The 25672-nt window shown below is 48.7% G+C and overlaps 1 protein-coding gene across 3 annotated transcripts in view; it reads right to left on the bottom strand.

Annotated features, from left to right (window-relative positions):
- The window catches only part of agbl4 (AGBL carboxypeptidase 4), a 369255-nt gene that overhangs the window by 123846 nt on the left and 219737 nt on the right, over positions 1 to 25672 (bottom strand). For all 3 annotated transcript variants that reach the window (XM_041839343.2, XM_041839344.2, XM_041839345.2), the window contains exon 6: positions 6718 to 6757. In XM_041839343.2, the coding sequence (XP_041695277.2) occupies positions 6718 to 6757 (40 nt within the window). The remainder of the gene's footprint in view (positions 1 to 6717; positions 6758 to 25672) is intronic.

Raw genomic sequence — 25672 nt, 5'->3', positions numbered from 1 at the left:
GTGTCGTTCGTGTGTGATGTTTGACAGATAATAGCAGATAAACCCATGCCCAAACCGAAGTTAGCTCGCTGAGGGACAGGCGGCATATGAGGAGGAACTGTGCCTTTAGCCATTCAGCAGGATCCTGAAGCCAAACATACAAGTCAAGGACACTCAGGGTCATCTCATCTCACAAACACCTTCTCAGCATCAGTTTGTATGCCTGTAACTGGAGCTCGAAATTGATTTTAAGCTTATGAGATATGATAGCTGAGTTGTTGAATTAATGTCCCAAGAGCTAAGTCATGTTTTTGGTTCTTGCTGTTTTCTTTTTCTAGAAATACCTCATACAATGCAATTCATTTGTGTATGCTGCCCACAACGTAGAGGGGGGATCTAAGTTCATGGAATTCAAAATGAATACACATAGGCTATTTCAAATGGATACTCACATTTGTTTAACGGCTTGGTCGATTTTCAATCAGAGTAATAAAACTTTTTTGTGGTGCACTATGTTTTGTTCCCTGCTTCGTTTCAATGAGCAAAAGCAGATAAACAAAAGGTCCACAGTGAAACACACCCAAAACAAAGCAAAGAGACATTACATTTCACAACAGATATTTCTCAGTAAAGAAGGGCCCCTTCAAAATTAGCAAACGGAGCAAGATTCCCCTTTGATTGTGACAAGCATTAAGCATCTCCTTTCGCATCCAGATAATGGAGGCAAGCTAATATGACACAGTGAAAACACAGCTCATTTTGGGCTGTTAGAACATGTAAATGTCAGAGCGGAAAGGGAACATGGAGACACGATCTGATAACCAGGTGCTACACGCCGCAGCAGATACAGCCTGACAGCTAGCTGCTCCTTATTGAGCCAACACACGACGCCACTGCTAAGTAAGAGACTGAGAAAAGGCTAATGAAGTGACCCTGCAAACAAGCCTGCCTAGTCGACGTGTAACCATATCAACCATATTAGCCCAGCAGCTGTGAGAGAGAGCCTGAGCAGGTTGCAGAGCAGAGACTGCTGCTGTTCAATGGGTGCTATGGTTGTTGCACTGTCTTTGAGAATAGACAACTCCACACAACCACACCAACCCCCACCAACTCAATCCACACAGCACAGACACCACGGCATCAACCTCTATTATACACTCCCTTACTGGAGATACAAAAGGCACCTAGGAACAAAAATCCAATCTATTTTTTCTATAAGGATTTGCTACACAGCAGTGCTCAGCAACAGTGGTGGCTCTGGTGACAAAGAAATAATCACAGCTGTCTTCCCTGTTGGAGCAAAGAGGCTGTTAAAATGTTGTTTACGTTTTCCAACATCTTCTTTCTTCAAATAAGACAGAGGGAGTTACCCGGAAAGCAATGTTGTGAATTGTAATTTAGTGTCCTTTGAGTTTTAGCTTTGTTTTTCACATGCCAAACATGAAACCCATGGCTGATTATGTGAAGAGTGTGTGAAATTGTGGTATTTGCAAGGCAGGGAATATTTACTTTAGGCATTAGTAGTAAAAAAATACTGAGCGTAGGCAAGAGACATGTAAATAATGGTTTAATGATGCATATTTTCTAAATAGTTTTCCCTTTTGTGGACCCCACTCCCTAACCCCCCTCGTCTTTGCCTGCTGAATTATCACACTCATTCTCAATTCATTAGCAGGCTCTTGCTTATTTAGCCACGCTTCTGAGAGGATTTCGAAAAAATCTACTGGAAAATAGTAAATATAAGGCAGCCAGAGAAGAGAGAGCCCCCGTCCCTCCTCTGCTTAGCCGTCTCTTTGTTTGTGTTGTATTCTTTCCTTCATCAAAACAATAGCAAAGTCCCCTATCATGAATTTCAGGGAGATAAAATATGCAAATTCACAGAGAAAGGATATAATTAGGGCAATAATAGAAAGTGTTGTTTTAACAGCTGCTCGTTTATACAAAGCACTGATAGTGTTTTTATAAATAATGTCCCTCTCTATCTCAGCATGGCGCTAAGTCCTTGCGCTCCATTAAAGACACATCTCTCCGCTCCAGCCCAGCTCCAGAGCCCAGGGCCCAGGTATTGAGTTCAGGCCTGTGCAGCTGTCCTGCTGCCCTGCTGCCCTGCTGGCTGGAGCCCCAGAGTCCCATCCACACACAGAGCCGAGGCCTGGCCTGGGGAGCCTAGCCAGTAGCCAGCCACTGGGCCTCTCAACAGTGGATATCACACCAGCAGACTCACCCAGCATGGCATCGGACTGAAAGCTAAAACAGATGTGCAGCCTCTCAGACGTCTGGCATGAGACACTGTGATGCCACTAGGAAATAGAAATGCACAAATGGGCTCTTTCAGTTTCAGCTTTTCACAAGGAATGAATGGCCTTCTGTATAGGCCTGCATCTAGTCTACTCCAGACTCCAGTTCTCTAACTTGGAGTGGCAAGTGTTAAATAGAGATAAAAAGTGAAATAGTGTTGCTTATCTGTAAATGAAAACTAAACGACAATACAACATTGTGCAAAACATATTGACTGTCACATCATGCATAAGAGGTGTGAGGGAACCTGTCAAGATCTCTCCCCAAAAACAGCCCACCTTACCTCGGGCTAATTTGTTTATGAGGCCTTTGTTTTGAGGCATGCGTGGTAATTGTGAGATGGAGATAAATGAAGAGGAACTGAAAAGTATTGAGTGATAGAGAGAGAAGGAGAGATAGAGAGAGGGGGGCTCTATAGATGTTGTGATTCTGGATGGCCAGATTGCTAGCAAGAATGACAAGAAACTGCCATGTGGGGAATCGTAAGTGGCTCATTTCAGCTCGTTTTAGCTTGTTCTTGATACCATGTCTTGTTTTGACTGATTTCATGTCAATGCTAATATGGCAATAAATTCGCTAGCTAGCTAACCAATAACTGTAACGATATATTTGAGAGACAACAAGTTATCATTGTGCCAATTTATTTATGTTTTCAATAAACATTGGAGACTAAATATAGCTTACATGTTGTCAACAATCTAAGCCAACCTCATCTGTTTTGCCCCATGGTTGCGCGTGTCGTTTTTGTTGCTAAACAACCAACCCGTCTACAGTAATATCAGGTCCCTGAGAGAGTGGAGTCCCACAGCCCTAGAGTGACTGTGAAGACTGAAGAGAAACGACCACACCATTAGAGGAGATCTGAAGGTTGCCTATTATCTCTCTGCTGCGAGGCCTTGCACATCTTTCCAAATCTCATGAATGTAATTGACCTTTTTTCCCCCCTGTAATGCACAGAGCATATGAAGGGAAAAAGGGACTTAACACAGCCAAGCTAAGTTAATTTAGTTCAACACACTATTGTATGGAGTCCAGAGATATGAAAAGGTAATTCAGATCAATAGATTGACAATATGTTCTCAAAATAATGTCGGCACACAGTTTTTCAATTGTGACCACCCAAAGCCTATTCTCCCAGCATTTGTGTGAATAAAGGTTTCTGGGTACAGTATGTGTATTTTGGTCAGATAGTGCTAGATACTGCAGGTGTTTAGTTCAGCACCTTTCCTCTCTTCCTGTGCACACTGCGGTGTGTGTGTTAGTGTACCATTGTGGTGAAAACAATGGCCAGGGCTAATCATTATTTAGTTGTGGCAGGTCTGGAAAGGTCAGCAGTCTGAAATGTCAGACTTCAATAGAGCCAGATGCGCATCGCTCCGCTCAAGTGTCCAATTAAAGAGGGAATACCGAGGTTGTGGGGGGGAAGCGCACTTCAGACAGAGGGGCTAATGAAGGCCCCTGTACGGAGGCTGGGGCCAGCATGGCTGATGCTGATCCACTGAGCATCCTGGAGCCCTCCCCTCTCACACCCACCATCACCCACTGAGCTGCATGGGCCCTGTGAACCACTGAGGGCCTATCCTCTTTTGACCCTCACTCAGACCCCCACACCCACGGCCATGGCCACACTTGATCTTATTAGTGTCCTCACACCTCCAGCACTGTCTGCAGCCCCGCTGCCCGACTGCACGTACTGTAAATGAAAGAGGAGAGAGGAGAGATGTCTTGGAGAGAGGATAGAAAGGGAGGGAGAGAAGAAGAGAGCGAGCCTCCTTTAATCTTGAGGCAGAAGGGGAGAGAGTGTCCTCCTGTTGTTGCCTCCGTACCAGCCTCATTCATCTAAAAGCACAGGCTGTTTTCCATACAACGGGCATAATAACCTACCCACAGACTGCAAGGGCCTAGTGAAGAGTCACAGGTGGGAGGAAGTAAGCCTTATTGTTCTCCCACTGTGAATTGTAATAAGCACAGTGCAGGTCCATACAATATGTCTGCAAGGAGCACAGTACAGCAGTCCTGCCTGTATACACAGCCAGAAAACCAGAAAACTAACCAGACTGGCCAGTGCATTGAGCAGAAGAGTTGTCACTTAAAAAAAGAGACAAAGACCCTGATATGACGTATAATGCTCTGCATGTCTGGTTGCCCTTTTCAGAGTTGTCAAGGTTAGAGATAGTCTTGCCTGGGCATTGGGAACAGATGCCAAATAAATCTGGGAAATTAGCAGGCTCCACGTGCCTCCCTCACATAAGCATTATTTTAATCAAAGCACATTAGACCATCCAGATAATTTAGACATAATGGGCACTGTATCATTTCTGGCATACCCATCTGTTTCCTCTCGCAATCTCTGCAATTTGCTCCATCACCCAGCTGCTTTTCCAAGACATTGGGTTCCCCTTCCCCAGCAAAGACTCTTTACAGCAGTACCAGTCCAACTGGGGCACTCCAGATCACAACACATTGCAGCTCCACTGAGTGGCAGACACATGCTATTTTATGATGCCATATAATATGAAAATAATAGACAAGAGTTATTCCCATTAAATCCAATTAAATGAAAATAAACATAATAGATATTTTAATGTCTTCATTCACATTGCTACAGTGCCTTGCAAAAGTATTCATCCCCCTTGGCGTTTTTCCTATTTTGTTGCATTACAACCTGTAATTTAAATTGATTTTTATTTGGATTTCATGTAATGGACACACACAAAATAGTGCAAATCAGTGAAGTGGAATGAAAAAAAGAACTTGTTTCAAAAAAGTATAAAAAATAAATAACGGAAAAGTGGTGCGTGCATATGTATTCACCCCCTTTGCTATGAAACCCCTAAATAAGATCTGGTGCAACCAATTACCTTCAGAAGTCACATAATTTGTTAAATAAAGTCCACCTGTGTGCAATCTAAGTGTTACATGATCTGTCACATGATCTCAGTATATATACACCTGTTCTGAAAGGCCCCAGAGTCTGCAACACCACTAAGCAAGGGGCACCACCAAGCAAGCGGCCCCATGAAGACCAATGAGCTCTCCAAACAGGTCAGGGACAAAGTTGTGGAGAAGTACAGATCAGGGTTGGGTTATAAAAAAAATATCAAAAACTTTGAACATCCCACGGAGCACCATTAAATCCATTATTAAAAAATTGAAAGAATATGGCACCACAACAAACCTGCCAAGAGAGGGCCGCCCACCAAAACTCACGGACCAGGCAAGGAGCGCATTAATCAGAGAGGCAACAAAGAGACCAAAGATAACCCTGAAGGAGCTGCAAAGCTCCACAGCGGCGATTGGAGTATCTGTCCATAGGACCACTTTAAGCCGTACACTCCACAGAGCTGGGCTTTACGGAAGAGTGGCCAGAAAAAAGCCATTGCTTAAAGAAAAAAATAAGCAAACACGTTTGATGTTCGCCAAAAGGCATGTGGGAGACTCCCAAAACATATGGAAGAAGGTACTCTGGTCAGATGAGACTAAAATTGAGCTTTTAGGCCATCAAGGAAAACGCTATGTCTGGCACAAACCCAACACCTCTCATTCCCCCGAGAACACCATGTTTTTCATCGGCAGGGACTGGGAAACTGGTCAGAATTGAAGGAATGATGGATGGCGCTAAATACGGGGAAATTCTTGAGGGAAACCTGTTTCAGTCTTCCAGAGATTTGAGACTGGGACGGAGGTTCACCTTCCAGCAGGACAATGACCCTAAGCATTCTGCTAAAGCAACACTCAAGTGGTTTAAGGGGAAACATTTAAATGCCTTGGAATGGCCTAGTCAAAGCCCAGACCTCAATCCAATTGAGAATCTGTGGTATGACTTAAAGATTGCTGTACACCAGCGGAGCCCATCCAACTTGAAGGAGCTGGAGCAGTTTTGCCTTGAAGAATGGGCAAAAATCCCAGTGGCTAGATGTGCCAAGCTTATAGAGACATACCCCAAGAGACTTTGGGGGGGGGGTGAATAGTTATGCACGTTCAAGTTTTCTGTTTTTATGTCTTATTTCTTGTTTGTTTCACCATAAAAAATATTTAGCATCTACAAAGTGGTAGGCATGATATGTAAATCAAATGATACAAAAAATATATATATTTTAATTCCAGGTTGTAAGGCAACAAAATAGGAAAAATGCCAAGGGGGGTGAATACTTTCGCAAGCCACTGTATATCATTGTGCAGACGTTTTGAAAGTTTAAAGTGGATGTGAGTATGCACATACCATCAGGGTGGTATAACGAACAAAGCAATGACACTAGGTTGTCTGGTAACTGATCATGTAGTGCCCCATTATCCAGTGAACCTTTATCTTTAAATGTGTACTGTGTGCTAGTCACTATCAGATCTGCAAACAGAAGTTGTTTTCTGTCCACTCACTCACTCACTCACTCACTCACACCCCATCAGCATCAGTAGAGTTAGGAAACACTGGACACTCACCAGGGCTGGTGATGGTTAGGAGGTCAAGACGTCGCTGTTGCTGTAACGAAAAGAGAAGAGAAGCAAGGTCAGAAGGTCTTAGGGCAAAAATGTGTCGGTGAAGTCGAAATCTCTCAAAAAGAAAGAAAATGACAGAAAAATATAATATTATAGTCATCATCGAATTATAGTACAGTCGTGGTCAAAGGTTTTGAGAATGACACAAATATTAATTTTCACAAAGTCTGCTGCCTCAGTTTTTATGATGGCAATTTGCATATACTCCAGAATGTTATGAAGAGTGATCAGATTAATTGCAATTAATTGAAAAGTCCCTCTTTGCCATGAAAATGAACTTAATCCCCAAAAAACATTTCCACTGCATTTCAGCCCTGCCACAAAAGGACCAGCTGACATCATGTCAGTGATTCTCTCGTTAACACAGGTGAGAGTGTTGACGAGGACAAGGCTGGAGATCACTCTGTCATGCTGATTGAGTTAGAATAACAGACTGGAAGCTTTAAAAGGAGGGTGGTGCTTGAAATCATTGTTCTTCCTCTGTTGACCATGGTTACCTGCAAGGAAACACGTGCCGTCATCATTGCTTTGCACAAAAAGGGCTTCACAGGCAAGGATATTGCTGCTAGTAAGATTGCACCTAAATCAACCATTTATCGGATCATCAAGAACTTCAAGGAGAGAGGTTCAATTGTTGTGAAGAAGGCTTCAGGGCGCCCAAGAAAGTCCAGCAAGTGCCAGGACTGTCTCCTAAAGTTGATTCAGCTGCGGGATCGGGGCACCACCAGTGCAGAGCTTGCTCAGGAATGGCAACAGGCAAGTGTTAGTGCATCTGCACGCACAGTGAGGCGAAGACTTTTGGAGGATGGCCTGGTGTCAAGAAGGGCAGCGAGGAAGCCACTTCTCTCCAGGAAAAACATCAGGGACAGACTGATATTCTGCAAAAGGTACAGGGATTGGACTGCTGAGGACTGGGGTAAAGTTATTTTCTCTGATGAATCCCCTTTCCGATTGTTTGGGGCATCCGGAAAAAAGCTTGTCCGGAGAAGACAAGGTGAGCGCTACCATCAGTCCTGTGTCATGCCAACAGTAAAGCATCCTGAGACCATTCATGTTTGGGGTTGCTTCTCAGCCAAGGGAGTGGGCTCACTCACAATTTTGCCTAAGAACACAGCCATGAATAAAGAATGGTACCAACACATCCTCCGAGAGCAACTTCTCCCAACAATCCAAGAACAGTTTGGTGATTAACAATGCCTTTTCCAGCATGATGGAGCACCTTGCCATAAGGCAAAAGTGATAACTAAGTGGCTCGGGGAACAAAACATTGAAATGTTGGGTCCATGGCCAGGAAACTCCCCAGACCTTAATCCCATTGAGAACTTGTGGTCAATCCTCAAGAGGCGGGTGGACAAACAAAAACCCACAAATTCTGACAAACTCCAAGCATTGATTATGCAAGAATGGGCTGCCATCAGTCAGGATGTGGCCCAGAAGTTAATTGACAGCATGCCAGGGCGGATTGCAGAGGTCTTGAAAAATAAGGGTCAACATTGCAAATATTGACTCTTTGCATAAACGTAATGTAATTGTCAATAAAAGCCTTTGACACTTATGGAATGCTTGTAATTAGACTTCAGTATACCATAATAACATCTGACAAATATATCTAAAAACACTGAAGCAGCAAACTTTGCGAAGACCAATACTTGTGTCATTCTCAAAACTTTTGACCACGACTGTATACGTAACATGTATGCTACATTATATTATAGGCATATGCATATAGCAAGTAATATCTGTTTGTGACTGGACACAAACACAAAAAAATAATAAACTGATGCCGATAATTTTTACGACTGAGATAAACAGTATATTATACTGATACTGATATATTATACTGATTTTCGTAAAAATGATCGGCATCAGTTTATTCTTTTTGCACAAGGCAATAGTTTGTCTGATCCATTTCCAACATTCGTTCTCTGTGTTGTCTCTATTGCAGCCAGGGGAATGTGCCTTGCCTGTCCGCTCGGCCTGTGTGATGGAGTGTTTTTGAGAGTGTGCCCAATTTTACACTTCATGTCTAGTTTGGAGAGGGGGGCCAGAAGAGGTGCTAGCTCACCCCTCTCTTTAACCCTCTGCCAAGGCTGCAGGCTCCTGAGTGCTGCATTAATCAACACCTTCTCCCTCTCTTACACTGTGTGTCCCCGAGGAACCAGTTCATGCACCACAGGCTAGGGAGGTGTGAGTGTGTGTGTGTGTTTATGTTTGTGTATTCACGCGATGCTACAGATTTTTGTCATTCCCTTGATTGGATGCTGATGATAGGTTCACCTGCTGGGCCACAGACTGTGATCGATGCAAATGTAATCAGAGGATGTAGCTGACTCCCTTAGGATTCAAGCATCTTAATGTAACAACACATGTGTATCCCTCCAAAGCCAACAGTGCTTCAGGTCCACTCTCACCATATGGACAAGAGTCAGATCCTCTCAGATGCACTAAACTAATTTCAGATGAATGCTCAGTGAGTGTTGTGGAGTAGAGAGAGAAGGAGCAGGAAGCACATAGTGGTAGACTAGGCAGCAGAGGTCACTGTGACAGCATGAGAGCAACCAGCCCCAGTAAACCACCTGTGTAGGCTGTTTACTCACCACTTATTTGATATGGAGCCACTGCACTAATCAATATCAAAACAGAAATATATATCTAGACTGTTGCTACATATAGATATTGTAACACAGAGAAGGCTATCTTAGCTTACATTACATGAGAGATATCATGAACTCAAAGCAATTTTGGGGATTAAAAAAATTATGTCAGTATTATGTTATGTCATTTGAGAGAAAATACTTACTGCAGTGGACAAATTATTAAATCAAATTCCGACATGATATTTTTTGTCCATTGATTGATTTCTGTAATAAAGTCATTTTGAAATTATTCTATCCCCTCCTAATTCATAAAATACCTCTCTCTGATTTTGTTTAAATAACCAACAGGCTGATGTTCATGCAGAATTCTTATTTAGAACTTTGTAACGCCCTCTTCTGGCAGTCTGTTATTCTGCAAGTGAAAGTGTGGAAGAAGAAAAACAATGATTCCCTCTTGTCAAGACACACTCTCTTTGGGAAAGTAAGGCTGGCTGCGTGATCAAAATCAGTGGAGTATGTCCATGTTATTAAAATCAGTCCCCTGAAAACATTCAACACAGCATATTCAGACAGATTACCTCTAAGTACAAAACTATGCTCAGTACAGATACAGCATTCAGAGAAAAGTGTGTACATGAAGACATTTCCCTTGTAACTAATTCACAAAAATCCATCAAAATGTCACATGAAAACTCATTCTGGTGTTGCCTGAATACTCAGTTCGGTGAAATAAAGAGAGTAGAAACCATATTCATACAGGTGTGAAAACCCATTCACGATAGCTCTCAGTAAAATAACATTGATCTGCCATATACTGTACGTCACTGTAACGAGCCAGTCCATATCACAGGGTTACTGTGTGCCACTGGCCAGCATGGAGAGGAACGGAGGAGGATTTGCCATACTGTGTTTCAGCCTGGCCCAATCCTGTACCCTGACGCTGCTTATCCTGAGATAATTCATCTACTGTGAATTAGAGTATTATAGCACACTAACACTGCTCGCATCACTCTCTCATTGTCACTCCTTACATGGATAAGGTGCTTAGTGTTTCCCAGGAAGAGAGAGAGAGAGAGAGAGAGAGAGAGAGAGAGAGCGAGAGAGCGAGAGAGCGAGAGCGAGAGCGAGAGCGAGAGCGAGAGCGAGAGAGAGAGAGAGAGAGAGAGAGAGAGAGAGAGAGAGAGAGAGAGAGAGAGAGAGAGAGAGAGAGAGAGAGAGCGAGCGAGCGAGAGAGAGAGAGAGAGAGAGAGAGAGAGAGAGAGAGAGAGAGAGAGAGAGAGAGAGAGAGAGCGAGAGAGCGAGAGACGAGAGAGAGAGAGAGAGAGAGAGAGAGAGAGAGAGAGAGAGAGAGAGAGAGAGAGAGAGAGAAGTATCACATTAGGAAAGGCAATCCTGGGCAGAAAATAGGATTGTATTAATCTTTATCAAACGCAGCCAAGAGCTGTGGAATCACACCACCCAATACACCCTCTGCCAGCACAGCCACCACGCAGAGTGGGTGTCCAGTGCCCCAACACTGTCACAAGGCTTAACCAGGGCCTGATATAGAATGATACTGTGTCAGTGTCTGTGTGTGTGTCTGTGTGTGTGTGTGTGTGTGTGTGTATATCAAGTTGACAGTGCTGATAATTCCCAGTGGCCCAGCCAGAGTCTAAGATTAGTGGGTAGAACAAGTTAAAGGGCTGTGAGGCTGGGAACAGACTGTAGATTGCCAATACACCTACCCAGCTGTCATGGTAACACCTAAACTCCCAAGGTTCCTACTAAAGGTACCAGTGTCACACCATAGCAAATCAAACACAAGATCATTTTTAAAGGACTAAGAGGATATGCTCAGTTTGGGTTTTTATTTATATTTTAGTAATTTAATAAACATTCTTATCCAGAGTGACTTGCAGGAGCAATTAAGGTTAAGTACCTTGTTCAAGGGCATATCGACAGATTTTCACCTAGTCGGCTCTGGGATTCAAACCAGCGACCTTTCAGTTACTGGCCCAAAGCTCTCAACTGCTAGGCTACTTGCCACCCCAGTAAATTAGGATTGCCATGATTGATCTTACTTCCTTGCAACTTCATTCTGTAACCTCTGGCTCTTGCCTTGCGTTTAGAGTGTTGGGCAGGTACCCGAAAGGTCGCTGATTCGACTACCCGAGCCGACAATGTGAAAAATCGGTCGATCTGCCCTTGAGCAAGGCACTTACAAATAACTTCACAGATCTTAATTGTAAAGGGTTTAAACACTGTTTCCCATGCTTGTTCAATGAACCATAAACAATTAATGAACATGCACCTGTGGAACGGTCGTTAAGACACTAACAGCTTACAGACGGTAGGCAATTAAGGTCACAGTTATGAAAAACACTAAAGAGGCCTTTCTACTGACTCTGAAAAACACCAAAAGAAAGATGCCAAGGGTCCCTGCTCATCTGCGTGAATGTGCCGTAGGCATGCTGCAAGGAGGCATGAGGACTGCAGATGTGGCCAGGGCAATAAATTGCAATGTCCGTACTGTGAGACGCCTAAGACAGCGCTACAGGGAGACAGGACGGACAGCTGATCATCCTTGCAGTGGCAGACCACGTGTAACAACACCTGCACAGGATCGGTACATCCGAACATCACACCTGTGGGACAGGTACAGGATGGCAACAACAACTGCCCGAGTTACATCAGGAACGCACAATCCCTCCATCAGTGCTCAGACTGTCCGCAATAGGCTGAGAGAGGCTGGACTGAGGGCTTGTAAGCCTGTTGTATGGGGGCCAGTATGAAGAAGACATAAAAAATTTATGCGCTCTGGATAAGAGTGTCTGCTAAATGACTAAAATGTAAATGTTGTAAGGCAGGTCCTCACCAGACATCACCGGCAACAACGTCGCCTATGGGCACAAACCCACCGTTGCTGGACCAGATGAGTCGCGGTTTTGTCTCACCAGGGGTGATGGTCGGATTCGCGTTTATCGTCGAAGGAATGAGCGTTACACTGAGGCCGATACTCTGGAGCGGGATCGATTTGGAGGGTCCGTCATGGTCTGGGCCAGTGTGTCACTGCATCATCGGACTGAGCTTGTTGTCATTGCAGGCAATCTCAACGCTGTGCGTTACAGGGAAGACATCCTCCTCCCTCATGTGGTACCCTTCCTGCAGGCTCATCCTGACATGACCCTCCAGCATGAAAATGCCACCAGCCATACTGCTCGTTCTGTGCGTGATTTCCTGCAAGACAGGAATGTCAGTGTTCTGCCATGGCCAGCGAAGAGCCCGGATCTCAATCCCATTGAGCACGTCTGGATCCCATTGAGCACGTCTGGGACCTGTTGGATCAGAGGGTGAGGGCTAGGGCCATTCCCCCCAGAAATGTTTGGGAACTTGCAGGTGCCTTGGTGGAAGAGTGGGGTAACATCTTACAGCAAGAACTGGCAAATATGGTGCAGTCCATGAGGAGGAGATGCATTGCAGTACTTAATGCAGCTGGTGGCCACACCAGATACTGACTGTTCCTTTTGATTTTGACCCCCCGTGAAATTCCATCTTTTGGTGTTTGTTGATGGAGTAGGAAAACGCTGTCTCAGGCGCCACTCGTGCCCTGTGGATGGGGGCATTGTCATCCTATGGGGGCATAGCCATCATAGCCAAAAGAATGGCCTGCCCAGCATTTTTATACATGACCCTAAGCATGATGTGATGTTAGTTGCTTAAATAACTCAGGAGACACACCTGTGTTTACTTTGTATCCCTCATTTACATAGTGCTTCCATTACTGGCAGTTATATATATACAGTACCAGTCAAAAGTTTGGATACACCAAGGGTTTTTCTTTATTTTTTTACTATTTTCTACATTGTAGAATAATAGTGAAGACATCAAAACTATGAAATAACACATATGGAATCATGTAGTAACCAAAAAAAGTTTTAAACAAATCAAAATATATTTTATATTTCATATTCTTCAAAGTAGCAACCCTTTGCCTTGATGACAGCTTTGCACACTCTTGGCATTCTCTCAACCAGCTTCATGAGGTAGTCACCTGGAATGCATTTCAATTAACAGGTGTGCCTTCTTAAAAGTTAATTTGTGGAATTCCTTTCCTTCTTAATGTGTTTGAGCCAATCAGTTGTGTTATGACAAGGTAGGGGTGGTATAGAGAAGATAGCCCTATTTGGTAAAAGACCAAGTCCATATTATGGCAAGAACAGCTCAAATAATCAAAGAGAAACGACAGTCCATCATTACTTTAAGACATGAAGGTCAGTCAATCCGGAAAATTTCTGTGACGATCGTTTAAAGATTAATGGAACCAAGGCGCAGCGTGATAAGCGTACATTTTTAATAAGTACTTAACACACGAACAAAACCAAAACAAACGAAACGTGAAGTCCTAGGTTACACACAACAAACCTTAACGGAACAAGATCCCACAAACTAACTGGTGCCAACAGGCTGCCTAAGTATTGTCCCCAATCAGAGACAACGAGCTACAGCTGCCTCTGATTGGGAACCACCCTGGCCAACATAGAACTAAACGATCTAGAACAAAAAACATAGAAACCTAAACATAGAAAATCCACACCCTGGCTCAACATTTAAGAGTCCCCAGAGCCAGGGCGTGACAGTACCCCCCAAAGGCGCGGACTGCGACCGCGCCACACAAACACAAGAGGGTAGGGGCCAGGTGGGCATTCCGCCGCGGAGGCGGATCCGTCTCCGGGCGTGACCACCACCTTTTCTCCACCTCCCCGTTGCGCCCCTGGTCTGGTCTGGCCCCGCTGACTGGAGCTGGACCCGACGCGGTGGACCAGACATTACCGGCTCCGGACTGGAGCCGCTGGCCGGAGCTGGACTGGACACCGGTGGAGCGGATTGCTCTGGCTCCGGAGTGGATCCGCTGACTGGAGTTGGACCGGACCCCGGTGGAGCGGATTGCTCTGACTCCGGAGTGGAGCAGCTGACCGGTGCCGGACCAGGCACCGGTGGAACAGCCACGGGCCGTGCCGGACTGGACACACGCACCACTGGCTTGGTGCGGGGAGCAGGAACGGGCCGGACCGGGCTGACGACGTGCACCACTGGCTTGGTGCGGGGAGCAGGACCAGGCCGGACCGGGCTGACGACGCGCACCACTGTCTTGGTGCGGGGAGCAGGAACGGGCCTGACCGGGCTGACGACGCGCACCACTGGCTTGGTGCGAGGTACAGGAACAGGCCGGACCGGGCAGGCGACGCGCACCACTGGCTTGGTACAAGGGACAGGAACAGGCCGGACCGGGCTGGCGATGCGCACCACTGGCTTGGTGCGAGGGACAGGAACAGGCCGGACCGGGCTGGCGACGCGCACCACTGGCTTGGTGCGAGGGACAGGAACAGGCCGGACCGGGCTGGCGACGCGCACCACTGGCTTGGTGCGGGGAGCAGGAACAGGCCGGACCGGGCTGGCGACGCGCACCACAGGCTTGGTGCGGGAGCAGGAACAGGCCGGACCGGGCTGGCGACGCGCACCACTGGCTTGGTGCGAGGGGCAGGAACAGGCCGGACCGGGCTGGCGACGCGCACCACTGGCTTGGTGCGAGGGACAGGAACAGGCCGGACCGGGCTGGCGACGCGCACCACTGGCTTGGTGCGAGGGACAGGAACAGGCCGGGCTGGACTGGGAACACGCACCACTGGCTTGGTGCGGGGAGAAGGAACAGGCCGGGCTGGACTGGGAACACGCACCACTGGCTTGGTGCGGGGACTGTGGTGGGCGGACTGGAGGTCTGGAGCGGAGAGCTGACACAACCCATCCTGGCTGAATGCCTATTTCCACACAATATGTGTGAGGCATCAGCACAGGACGTACAGGGCTGTGCACTCGTACTGGCGCTACAGCACGTGGCATTGGCGCAGGATATACGGGACCGAGGAGGCGTACTGGAGGCCACGAGCGTTGAGCCGGCACACCCCGTCCTGGCTGCATGCCCATCTTAGCACAACACGTGCGTGGTGCTAGCACCGGACGTACAGGACTGTGCCGGAACACTCACGGCACAGTACGTGGCTCCGCATAACACGGAGCCTGCCCAGTCTCACGCTTCCTAGCCTGAGTACGGGGAGTTGGCTCTGCTCTAACTCTAGGCTCCGCCAACCACCCTTTTAGCCCCCCAAAAATGTTTTATTGGGGCTGTCTCTCGGGCTTCCTCCTCGGCCGGTACCCTCTGCGTTGCCGCTGCTCCTCTCTGTAGCGTGCCTCCACAGTCTCCTCCCAAGGACGGCGATCCATTCCGGCCTGAATCTCTTCCCAAGTCCAGGATCCCTTCCCGTCCAGGATCTCCTCCCAAGTCCAGGCTGTCTGTTCCTGGACACGCTGCTTGGTCCTCTTTGGGTGGGATCTTCTGTCACGATCGTTTAAAGATTAATGGAACCAAGGCGCAGCGTGATAAGCGTACATTTTTAATAAGTACTTAACACACAAACAAAACCAAAACAAACGAAACGTGAAGTCCTAGGTTACACACAACAAACCTTAACGGAACAAGATCCCACAAACTAACTGGTGCCAACAGGCTGCCTAAGTATGGTCCCCAATCAGAGACAACGAGCTACAGCTGCCTCTGATTGGGAACCACCCTGGCCAACATAGAACTAAACGATCTAGAACAAAAAACATAGAAACCTAAACATAGAAAATCCACACCCTGGCTCAACATTTAAGAGTCCCCAGAGCCAGGGCGTGACAATTTCAAGAACTTTTAAAGTTTCTTCAAGTGCAGTTGCAAAAACCATCAAGCTGTCACGACTGTCTGTGAGATGCGGTAAACGAAGTCAGGCGCAGGACACAGAACTCTCGGATACGTACTTTTAATATGAAAAGGATCCAAAAGGACACAGAAAATAACTCCACGCAGGGAGGAAATAACCCGCTCACAAAATAGACAACCGTGAAGGGGAAAACAATCACACACAAAGTACAGATGAGAGACAGGGGTAATTATAAGGGAAACAATTAACATAATGACGAACAGGTGTAAACAATACAGACAAAACTAAACAAACACCGATATCATCGAACGGCAGTAGCTAGTACTCCGGGGACGACGAACGCCGAAGCCTGCCCGAGCAAGGAGGAGGAGCAGCCTCGGCAGAATCCGTGGCAGTACCCCCCCCCTTGACGCGCGGCTCCAGCCGTGCGCCGACCCCGGCCTCGGCCTCGGGGACGGCCAGGAGGACGCGGAGCAGGGCGAGTTGGGTGACTCCGGTGGAACTCTGTCAACAGGGAGGGATCTAGGATGTCCCTCCTAGGGACCCAGCACCGTTCCTCCGGACTGTACCCCTCCCACTCCACAGATACCGGCAGCCCCCCATCCGACGCCTCGAATCCACGATGGAACGGACTGAGTACGCCGGAGCCCCTTCGATGTCTAGTGGGGGCGGAGGGGCCTCTCGTACCTCATTCTCCTGGAGTGGACCAGCTACCACCGGACTGAGGAGAGACACATGGAACGAGGGGTTAATGCGATAATTAACAGGCAGCTGTAACCTATAACATACCTCGTTCAATCTCCTCAGGACTTTAAATGGCCCCACAAACCGCCGGCCCAGCTTCCGGCAGGGCAGGTGAAGGGGCAGGTTTCTGGTCGAGAGCCAGACCTGATCTCCCGGTGCATAAACCGGACCCTCACTGCGGTGGCGATCGGCGCTCGCCTTTTGCCGTCTGATGGCCCGCTGCAGATGGACGTGTGCAGCGTTCCATGTCTCCTCCGAGCGCCGAAACCATTCATCCACCGCAGGAGCCTCGATCTGGCTCTGATGCCAGGGTGCCAGAACCGGCTGATAGCCCAACACACACTGGAAAGGAGTGAGATTAGTGGAGGAGTGGCGGAGTGAGTTTTGGGCTATCTCTGCCCAGGAATATACCCCGACCACTCCTCCTGCCGGTCCTGGCAGTAGGACCTCAGAAACCTACCCACATCTTGGTTTACTCTCTCCACCTGCTCATTACTCTCAGGGTGAAAACCCGAGGTAAGGCTGATCGAGACCCCCAAACGTTCCATAAACGCCCTCCACACTCTAGAGGTGAACTGGGGACCCCGATCAGACACTATATCCTCAGGCACCCCGTAGAGCCGGAAAACGTGAGTAAACAGGGCTTCGGCCGTTTGTAGGGCTGTAGGAAGACCTGGCATAGGGATGAGACGGCAGGCCTTAGAAAACCGATCCACAACGACCAAGATCGTGGTATTCCCTTGGGAGGGGGGAAGGTCCGTGACAAAATCCACCGACAGGTGAGACCACGGCCGTTGTGGAACGGGGAGAGGTTGTAACTTCCCCCTGGGCAGGTGTCTAGGCGCCTTACACTGGCCGCACACCAAGCAGGAAGAAACGTAAACTCTCACGTCCTTAGCTAAGGTGGGCCACCAGTACTTCCCGCTAAGACAGTGCACCGTCCGACCAATACCAGGATGACCAGAGGAGGGTGACGTGTGAGCCCAATAAATCAGTCGGTCACGGACCTCGAGCGGCACGTACCTCCATCCCTCTGGACACTCTGGGGGAGAAGGGTCGGTACGTAACGCCCGCTCGATTTCCGTGTCGACCTCCCACACCACCGGTGCCACGAGACAAGACTCCGGTAGTATGGGAGTGGGCTCAATGGACCTCTCCTCTGTGTCATATCGTCAGGACAGGGCGTCTGCCTTAATGTTCTGTGACCCGGGATATACGTGATCTTAAAGACAAACCGGGCCAGAAACATGGCCCACCTAGCCTGACGAGGGTTCAGTCTCTTCGCTGCCCGGATGTACTCCAGGTTACGATGGTCAGTCAGAATGAGAAAAGGGTGGTTAGCCCCCTCAAGCCAATGTCTCCACACCTTCAGGGCCTGGACCACAGCTAGCAGCTCCTTGTCCCCCACGTCATAATTGCGCTCCGCCGGACTGAGCTTCTTAGAATAGAAAGCACAGGGGCGGAGTTTTGGAGGCGTGCCCGAGCGCTGAGACAGTATAGCACCGATCCCCGCCTCGGACGCATCCACCTCGACTTGGAACGCCAAAGAGGGATCCGGATGTGCCAGCACCGGAGCTGAGGTGAACAGGTCCTTCAAATGACTAAACGCCCTGTCCGCCTCAGCCGACCACTGCAAACGCACCGGGCCCCCCTTTAGCAGGGAGGTAATGGGAGCCGCTACCTGTCCAAAACCCCGGATAAACCTCCGGTAGTAATTGGCAAAAGTCAAAAACCGCTGCACCTCCTTTACTGTAGTTGGAGTCTGCCAATTACGCACGGCTGAAACGCGGTCAATCTCCATCTCCACCCCTGACGCAGACAACCGGTGTCCCAGGAAGGAGATGGACTCCTGGAAAAACAGACATTTCTCTGCCTTCACATACAGATCATGCTCCAACAGTCTACCCAGCACCCGACTGTCACGATCGTCGAACACAGTGGACCAATGTGCAGCGTGATAAGTGAACATAATTTTATTTAGATTCACCACAAGAACAAAACAACAAAACAATAACGTGACGTCCTTGGTTACAATACAAAACCAACACGGAACAAGATCCCACAAAACACTGTGGAAAACAGGCTGCCTAAGTATGGTTCCCAATCAGAGACAACAAGCAACAGCTGATACTTGTTGCCTCTGATTGAGAACCACCCCGGCCAACACAGAAACACATGAGCTAGATAATCAACCTAGAACACAAAACACATAGAAACAACACACCCTGGCTCAACATAACAGAGTCCCAGAGCCAGGGCGTGACAGTACCCCCCCCCCAAAGGCGCGGACTGCGACCGCGCCAAACATAAACCGAACAGGGAAGGGCCGGGTGGGCATTCCTCCTCGGAGGCGGTTCCGGCTCCGGGCTTGACCACCACCCTCCGTAGCGCCCCTGGTCCGGTCTGGCCCCGCTGGCTGGAGCTGGACTTGACATCGGTGGAGCGGATTGCTTAGGCTCCGATGTGGAGCAGCTGACCGGTACCTGACCAGGCACCGGTGACCCAGGCACGGGCTGTGCCGGACTGACGACGCGCACCACAGGCTTGGTGCGGGGAGCAGGAACGGGCCGGACCGGGCTGACGACGCCGCACCACAGGCTTGGTGCGGGGAGCAGGGACGGGCGAACCGGGCTGACGATGCGCACCACAGGCTTGGTGCGGGAGCAGGAACGGGCGGTCCGGGCTGGCGACACGCACCATAGGCTTGGCGCGGGAGCAGGAACAGGCCGGGCCGGGCTGGCGACGCGCACCATTGGCTTGGTGCGGGGAGCAGGAAAAGGCCGGGCCGGGCTGGCGACGCGCACCATTGGCTTGGTGCGGGGAGCAGGAACAGGCCGGGCCGGGCTGGCGACGCGCATCACAGGCTTGGTGCGAGGGACAGGAACAGGCCGGACCGCACTGGGAACACACACCACTGGCCTTACCCGGGGATCAGGAACGGGCCGGACCGGACTGGCAACACACCTCAGTACCTCTCGCCGTGCCTCTACATTTTCCTTCCCTCTACTCGCCAATGGCTCCCGTAACCCGGTGGCCTTCTCTCCTCGTCCACTAACTCGCCCCTTATCTGCCTCCAGCAGTCCCGTCGTCCACGGTGTGAGCCCCCCCCTAAAAATGTATTGGGTTCGTCTCTCCCCCGTGGCTATGGCCTCCATGGCTCTCGCCAGACTCTCCATCTTCTGCTCCCAAGTCCAACCTCTCTCCTCCTCACGCGGCTTGACCCAGTCGAGGTTGATATCCATTAGAGTCCTCTCTGGCGTTGGCTCCTGGACACGCTGCTTGACCCAGTCGAGGTGGACATCCATCAGAGTCACCTCTGGCGTTGGCTCCTGGACACGCTGCTTGGTCCAGTTATGGTGGGATCTTCTGTCACGATCGTCGAACACAGTGGACCAATGCGCAGCGTGATAAGTGAACATACTTTATTTAGATTCACCACACGAACAAAACAACAAAACGATAACGTGACGTCCTTGGTTACAATACAAAACCAACACGGAACAAGATCCCACAAAACACTGTGGAAAACAGGCTGCCTAAGTATGGTTCCCAATCAGAGACAACAAGCAACAGCTGATACTCATTGCCTCTGATTGAGAACCACCCCGGCCAACACAGAAACACATGAGCTAGATAATCAACCTAGAACACAAAACACATAGAAACAACACACCCTGGCTCAACATAACAGAGTCCCAGAGCCAGGGCGTGACACCGACGTACCAGGGACACATGCTCGGTACGTGTAGCGGAGTATATCAGAATGTCATCAATATACACCACTACCCCCTGTCCATGCAAATCCCGGAAAATCTCGTCTACAAATGATTGGAAGACTGAAGGAGCATTCATTAGACCGTATGGCATGACGAGGTACTCATAGTGACCCGAGGTGGTACTGAAGGCTGTTTTCCACTCATCTCCATCCCGAATGCGCACCAGGTTGTAAGCGCTCCTGAGATCCAATTTTGTGAAGAAGCATGCCCCGTGTAATGACTCCGTCATACTAGCAATCAGAGGGAGAGGATAGCTGTATTTAATAGTGATCTGATTGAGACCACGGTAATCAATACACGGGCGTAAACCCCCATCCTTCTTCTTCACAAAAAAGAAACTTGAGGACGCAGGAGAAGTGGAAGGCCGTATGTATCCCTGTCTCAAGGATTCGGCGACGTATGTCTCCATAGCAGCCGTCTCCTCCTGAGACAGAGGATACACATGGCTGCGAAGGAGCGCCGCGCCAACCTGGAGGTCTATCGCACAATCCCCCTGTCGATGAGGTGGTAATTGAGTCGCCTTCTTCTTACAGAAGGCGCTTGCCAAATCGGCATACTCAGGAGGAATGTGCATTGTGGGCATTTGGTTCGGACTCTCCACCGTCGTTGCCCCTACGGAAACACCTACACACCGCCCCACACACTGATCAGACCATCCCTTGAGAGCCCTCTGTTGCCATGAAATGTTGGGGTCATGAGATATTAACCAGGGAAGTCCCAACATCACTGGAAATGCAGGAGAGTCAATTAAATACAACTGTATAGTCTCCTCATGACCCTTCTGCGTTTTCATCTTCAGTGGCGCTGTGACCTCCCTAATCAATCCCGACCCCAAAGGCCGACTATCTAGGGCATGGATAGGGAAGGGCACATCGACTGGTAATATAGGGATCCCTAACTTATATGAGAAATGGCGATTGATAAAATTCCCAGCTGCGCCTGAATCGACTAGCGCCTTATGCTGGGAGTAAGAAGAAACTTCTGGAAACATCACTTGGATACACATATGAACAGCAGAGAGCTCTGGGTGAGTTGGGACCTTACTCACCGGGAATGACTCATCAGTGCGCTGCCTGCTGCCTCGAATCCGAGGAGACCCTCCCCAGCACCGAACCACCGTGTGTCCTCGGCGGCCACAGTTGGTGCAGGGGACAGCCTCCTTCCTGGCCTCCCTACTACCAGCACCCCCGAGCTCCATAGGGCTCGGCTCGGAGGTGCTGGGGGATGGAATGGACGGCCCCAGCGCTGGACGTCCGCGGGTAGCCAACAGGGTATCCAAGCGAATCGACATGTCCACCAGCTGATCGAAGCTTAGGTTGGTGTCCCTGCAGGCCAGCTCTCAACGAATGTCCTCCCTCAGGCTGCATCTGTAGTGGTCGATGAGGGCCCTCTCATTCCATCCCAAATTGGCAGCCAGAGTCCGGAAGTCCAGTGCGAATTCCTGCGCGCTCCTCCTCCCCTGTCTGAGGTGGAATAGACGCTCACCCGCCGCCTTCCCCTCCGGGGGATGATCGAACACTGCCCTGAAGCGGCGGGTGAACTCTGCATAGTTCACAGTAGCGGCGTCTATCCCTCCCCACTCGGCGTTGGCCCACTCCAGTGCCTTGCCGGACAGACAGGAGATGAGGGCGGACACGCTCTCGTATCCCGAGGGTGCCGGGTGAATGGTTGCCAGGTAAAGTTCCACCTGGAGCAGGAAACCCTGACACCCGGCTGCGGTGCCATCATAAGCCCTCGGGAGCGAGAGCCGAATCCCACTGGACTCCGGATGTGAGACGATAGGAGTAGCCGATGGTGGTGGTATCGTTGGAGGAGGTGTGGGCCTCCTCTCTCCCATCGTCCCAAAGTGTTCATAACGTTATCCATAGCGGCACCAAGATTTTGGAGCATCGCTGCCTGTTGTAGGACGCGCTCCTCGAGTGATCCAGTCGGTGCAAGGTGTGTGATTCTGTCACGACTGTCTGTGAGATGCGGTAAACGAAGTCAGGCGCAGGACACAGAACTCTTGGATACGTACTTTTAATACGAAAAGGATCCAAAAGGACACAGAAAATAACCCGCTCACAAAATAGACCACCGTGAAGGGGAAAACAATCACACACAAAGTACAGATGAGAGACAGGGGTAATTATAAGGGAAACAATTAACATAATGACGAACAGGTGTAAACAATACAGACAAAACTAAACAAACACCGATAACATCGAACGGCAGTAGCTAGTACTCCGGGGACGACAAACGCCGAAGCCTGCCCGAGCAAGGAGGAGGAGCAGCCTCGGCAGAATCCGTGACACAAGCGCTATGATGAAACTGGCTCTCATGAGATCTGCACAGGAAAGGAAGACCCAGAGACCTGCACAACAGAATGACTTCAACAGGAGAAAATACGCCTTCTGGAGTGGCCCAGTCAGAGTCCTGACCTCAACCCGAGTGAGATGCTGTGGCATGACCTCAAGAGTGGTTCACACCAGACATCCCAAGAATATTGCTGAACTGAAACAGTTTTGTAAATAGGAATGGTCCAAAATTCCTCCTGACAGTTGTTGATTTACTTCTGTGTTTTGGGTCGTTGTCCTATTGCATCACCCAACTTCTGTTGAGCTTCAATTGGCAGACAGATAGCCTTACATTCTCCTGCAAAATGGCTAGATAAACTTGGGAATTCATTTTTCCGTCGATGATAGCAAGCTGTCCAGGCCCTGAGGCAGCAAAGCAGCCCCAAACCATGACGCTCCCTCCACCATACTTTACAGTTGGGATGAGGTTTTGATGTTTGTGTGCTGTGCCTTTTTTTCTCCACGCATAGTGGTGTGTGTTCCTTCCAAACAACTCAACTTTAGTTTAATCTGTCCACAGACTATTTTGGAACATCCAGGTGCTCTTTTGCGAACTTCAGACGTGCAGCAATGTTTTTTTTGGACAGCAGTGGCTTCTTCCGTGGTGTCCTCCCATGAACACCATTCTTGTTTAGTGTTTTACGTATCGTAGACTCATCAACAGAGATGTTAGCATGTTTCAGAGATTTCTGTAAGTCTTTAGCTGACACTCTAGGATTCTTCTTAACCTCATTGAGCATTATGTGCTGTGCTCTTGCAGTCATCTTTCCAGGACGGCCACTCCTAGGGAGAGTAGCAACAGTGCTGAACTTTCTCCATGTATAGACAATTTGTCTTACAGTGGACTGATGAACATCAAGGCTTTTAGAGATACTTTTGTAACCGTTTCCAGCTTTATGCAAGTCAACAATTCTTAATCTTAGGTCTTCTGAGATCTCTTTTGTTTGAGGCATGGTTCACATCAGGCAATAATTATTGTGAATAACAAACTCAAATTTTGTGAGTGTTTTCTATAGGGCAGGGCAGCTCTAACCAACATCTCCAATCTCGTCTCATTGATTTGACTCCAGGTTAGCTGACTCCTGACTCAAATTAGCTTTTGGAGAAATCATTCGCCTAGGGGTTCACATACTTTTTCCAACCTACACTGTGAATGTTTAAATTATGTATTCAATATAGACAACAAAAATACAATAATTTGTGTGTTATTAGTTTAAGCACACTGTGTTTGTCTATTGTTGTGACTTAGATGAAGATCACATTTTATGACCAATTTATCCAGGTAATTCCAAAGGGTTCACATACTTTTTCTTGCCACTGTATATATATATATATATATATATATATATATATATATATTGTGATGTCACGAGAGGCTGTGTCCTGGAGGGACGTTACATCCCCCTGAGATGGCTGCAAACCCAGACAGCTATGGCTCCATCTGCTGGTAGGGTCGGGAACTCCACCCCTCTATGGCCAATCTTCCCACGCAGCTGAAACAAATGAGGAGCTGATGAGCTGAAGTTTTGGGAAGGGAAGAGACACACTGAGGGAGTGTGTGGGGGGTGAAGAGACACAGTCTCCAACCTGGGCTCTCTGGAGGACAAGAGTGCTGCACGTCCACTTCCATGAGGAATATAAGGATTTGGAGATACTTACCTTTGGGAAATACTCACCTTTGGATATATGCACCTGTGGAAATACGTGAGAGACATTTGGAAGGACTTTTTGCTGGGTTGGCCACTAGCTGCAACGTGGACTACAGTAAGGCTGGGGAAAAGTTATCTGAGCGAGTGAGAATTATGATTTTGGATGTGGAAGAGACATCCCTGAACTGTTAACCCTTAAAGAGCCACAAGAGAACAGAATTTTGTTATATTTTCGTTAATTTCCCAAGACCTATAATAAAATCCTTGTTTTGTTTGAACCTTGTCTCCTTGCACTACTTGAGCAATCCCGCTGAAAGCTGTGTAGCCTCTCGTGACATCACAGATGGTGGAGAATACAGGCACGCTCAAGCGTTAATAGTGCATGTCAGAGGAGGATACCGAAGGTTTGATCACCCAGTTTTCCAAGTTGGCCGTAGGCTCCCCCGCCCGACTGAAATGGAGGACATATTGAAAGCCCTTGTTGCTGGCCAGCAAGCCCAGATGCAAGCAAACGTGGCTCTCTTGGAGGAGCAAAAGAAAGCCAACCTTCTGAAGGCAGAGGAATTGCAGTTGCAGAGACAGAGGGTGGTCCAAAATACCCGCCCAATAAAGGCAAGTGACTTTATATCTAAGATGGGAGCTACCGATGACATTGAGGCATACCTGCATGCATTTGAGGCCACGGCCACTAGGGAAGCCTGGCCCAAGCAACAGTGGGTTGGTCTGTTAGCCCCTTTCTAACCGGGAAGCGCTGAATGCTGTCCGGGACCTGGGCCCTGACCAGGTTACTGACTATGATGCCCTGAAGTCTGAGATCCTCAGCAGATATGGACTCACAAAGTTTGGTATGGCCCAGCGCTTTCACAGTTGGACCTTCCAACCAGACCAACCTCCTCGGGCGCAGATGCATGAACTTGTCCGAATCGCAAGGAAATGGCTGGATCCGCAGAGGAATACAGCAGCGGCGTGTGGTGGAGGCCGTTGTGGTGGATCGTTACCTACGCGCCCTGCCTTATGAGGCAAAACGGTTCATCAGTCAACAGGCCTTGACCACGGCTG

Source organism: Coregonus clupeaformis, chromosome 20 (genome assembly GCF_020615455.1).
Source record: "Coregonus clupeaformis isolate EN_2021a chromosome 20, ASM2061545v1, whole genome shotgun sequence".
NCBI classification, from domain to species: Eukaryota; Metazoa; Chordata; class Actinopteri; order Salmoniformes; family Salmonidae; genus Coregonus; species Coregonus clupeaformis.
The sequence above is the reverse complement of the archived record's forward strand: the minus strand, read 5'-3'. Positions and strand labels throughout refer to the sequence as shown.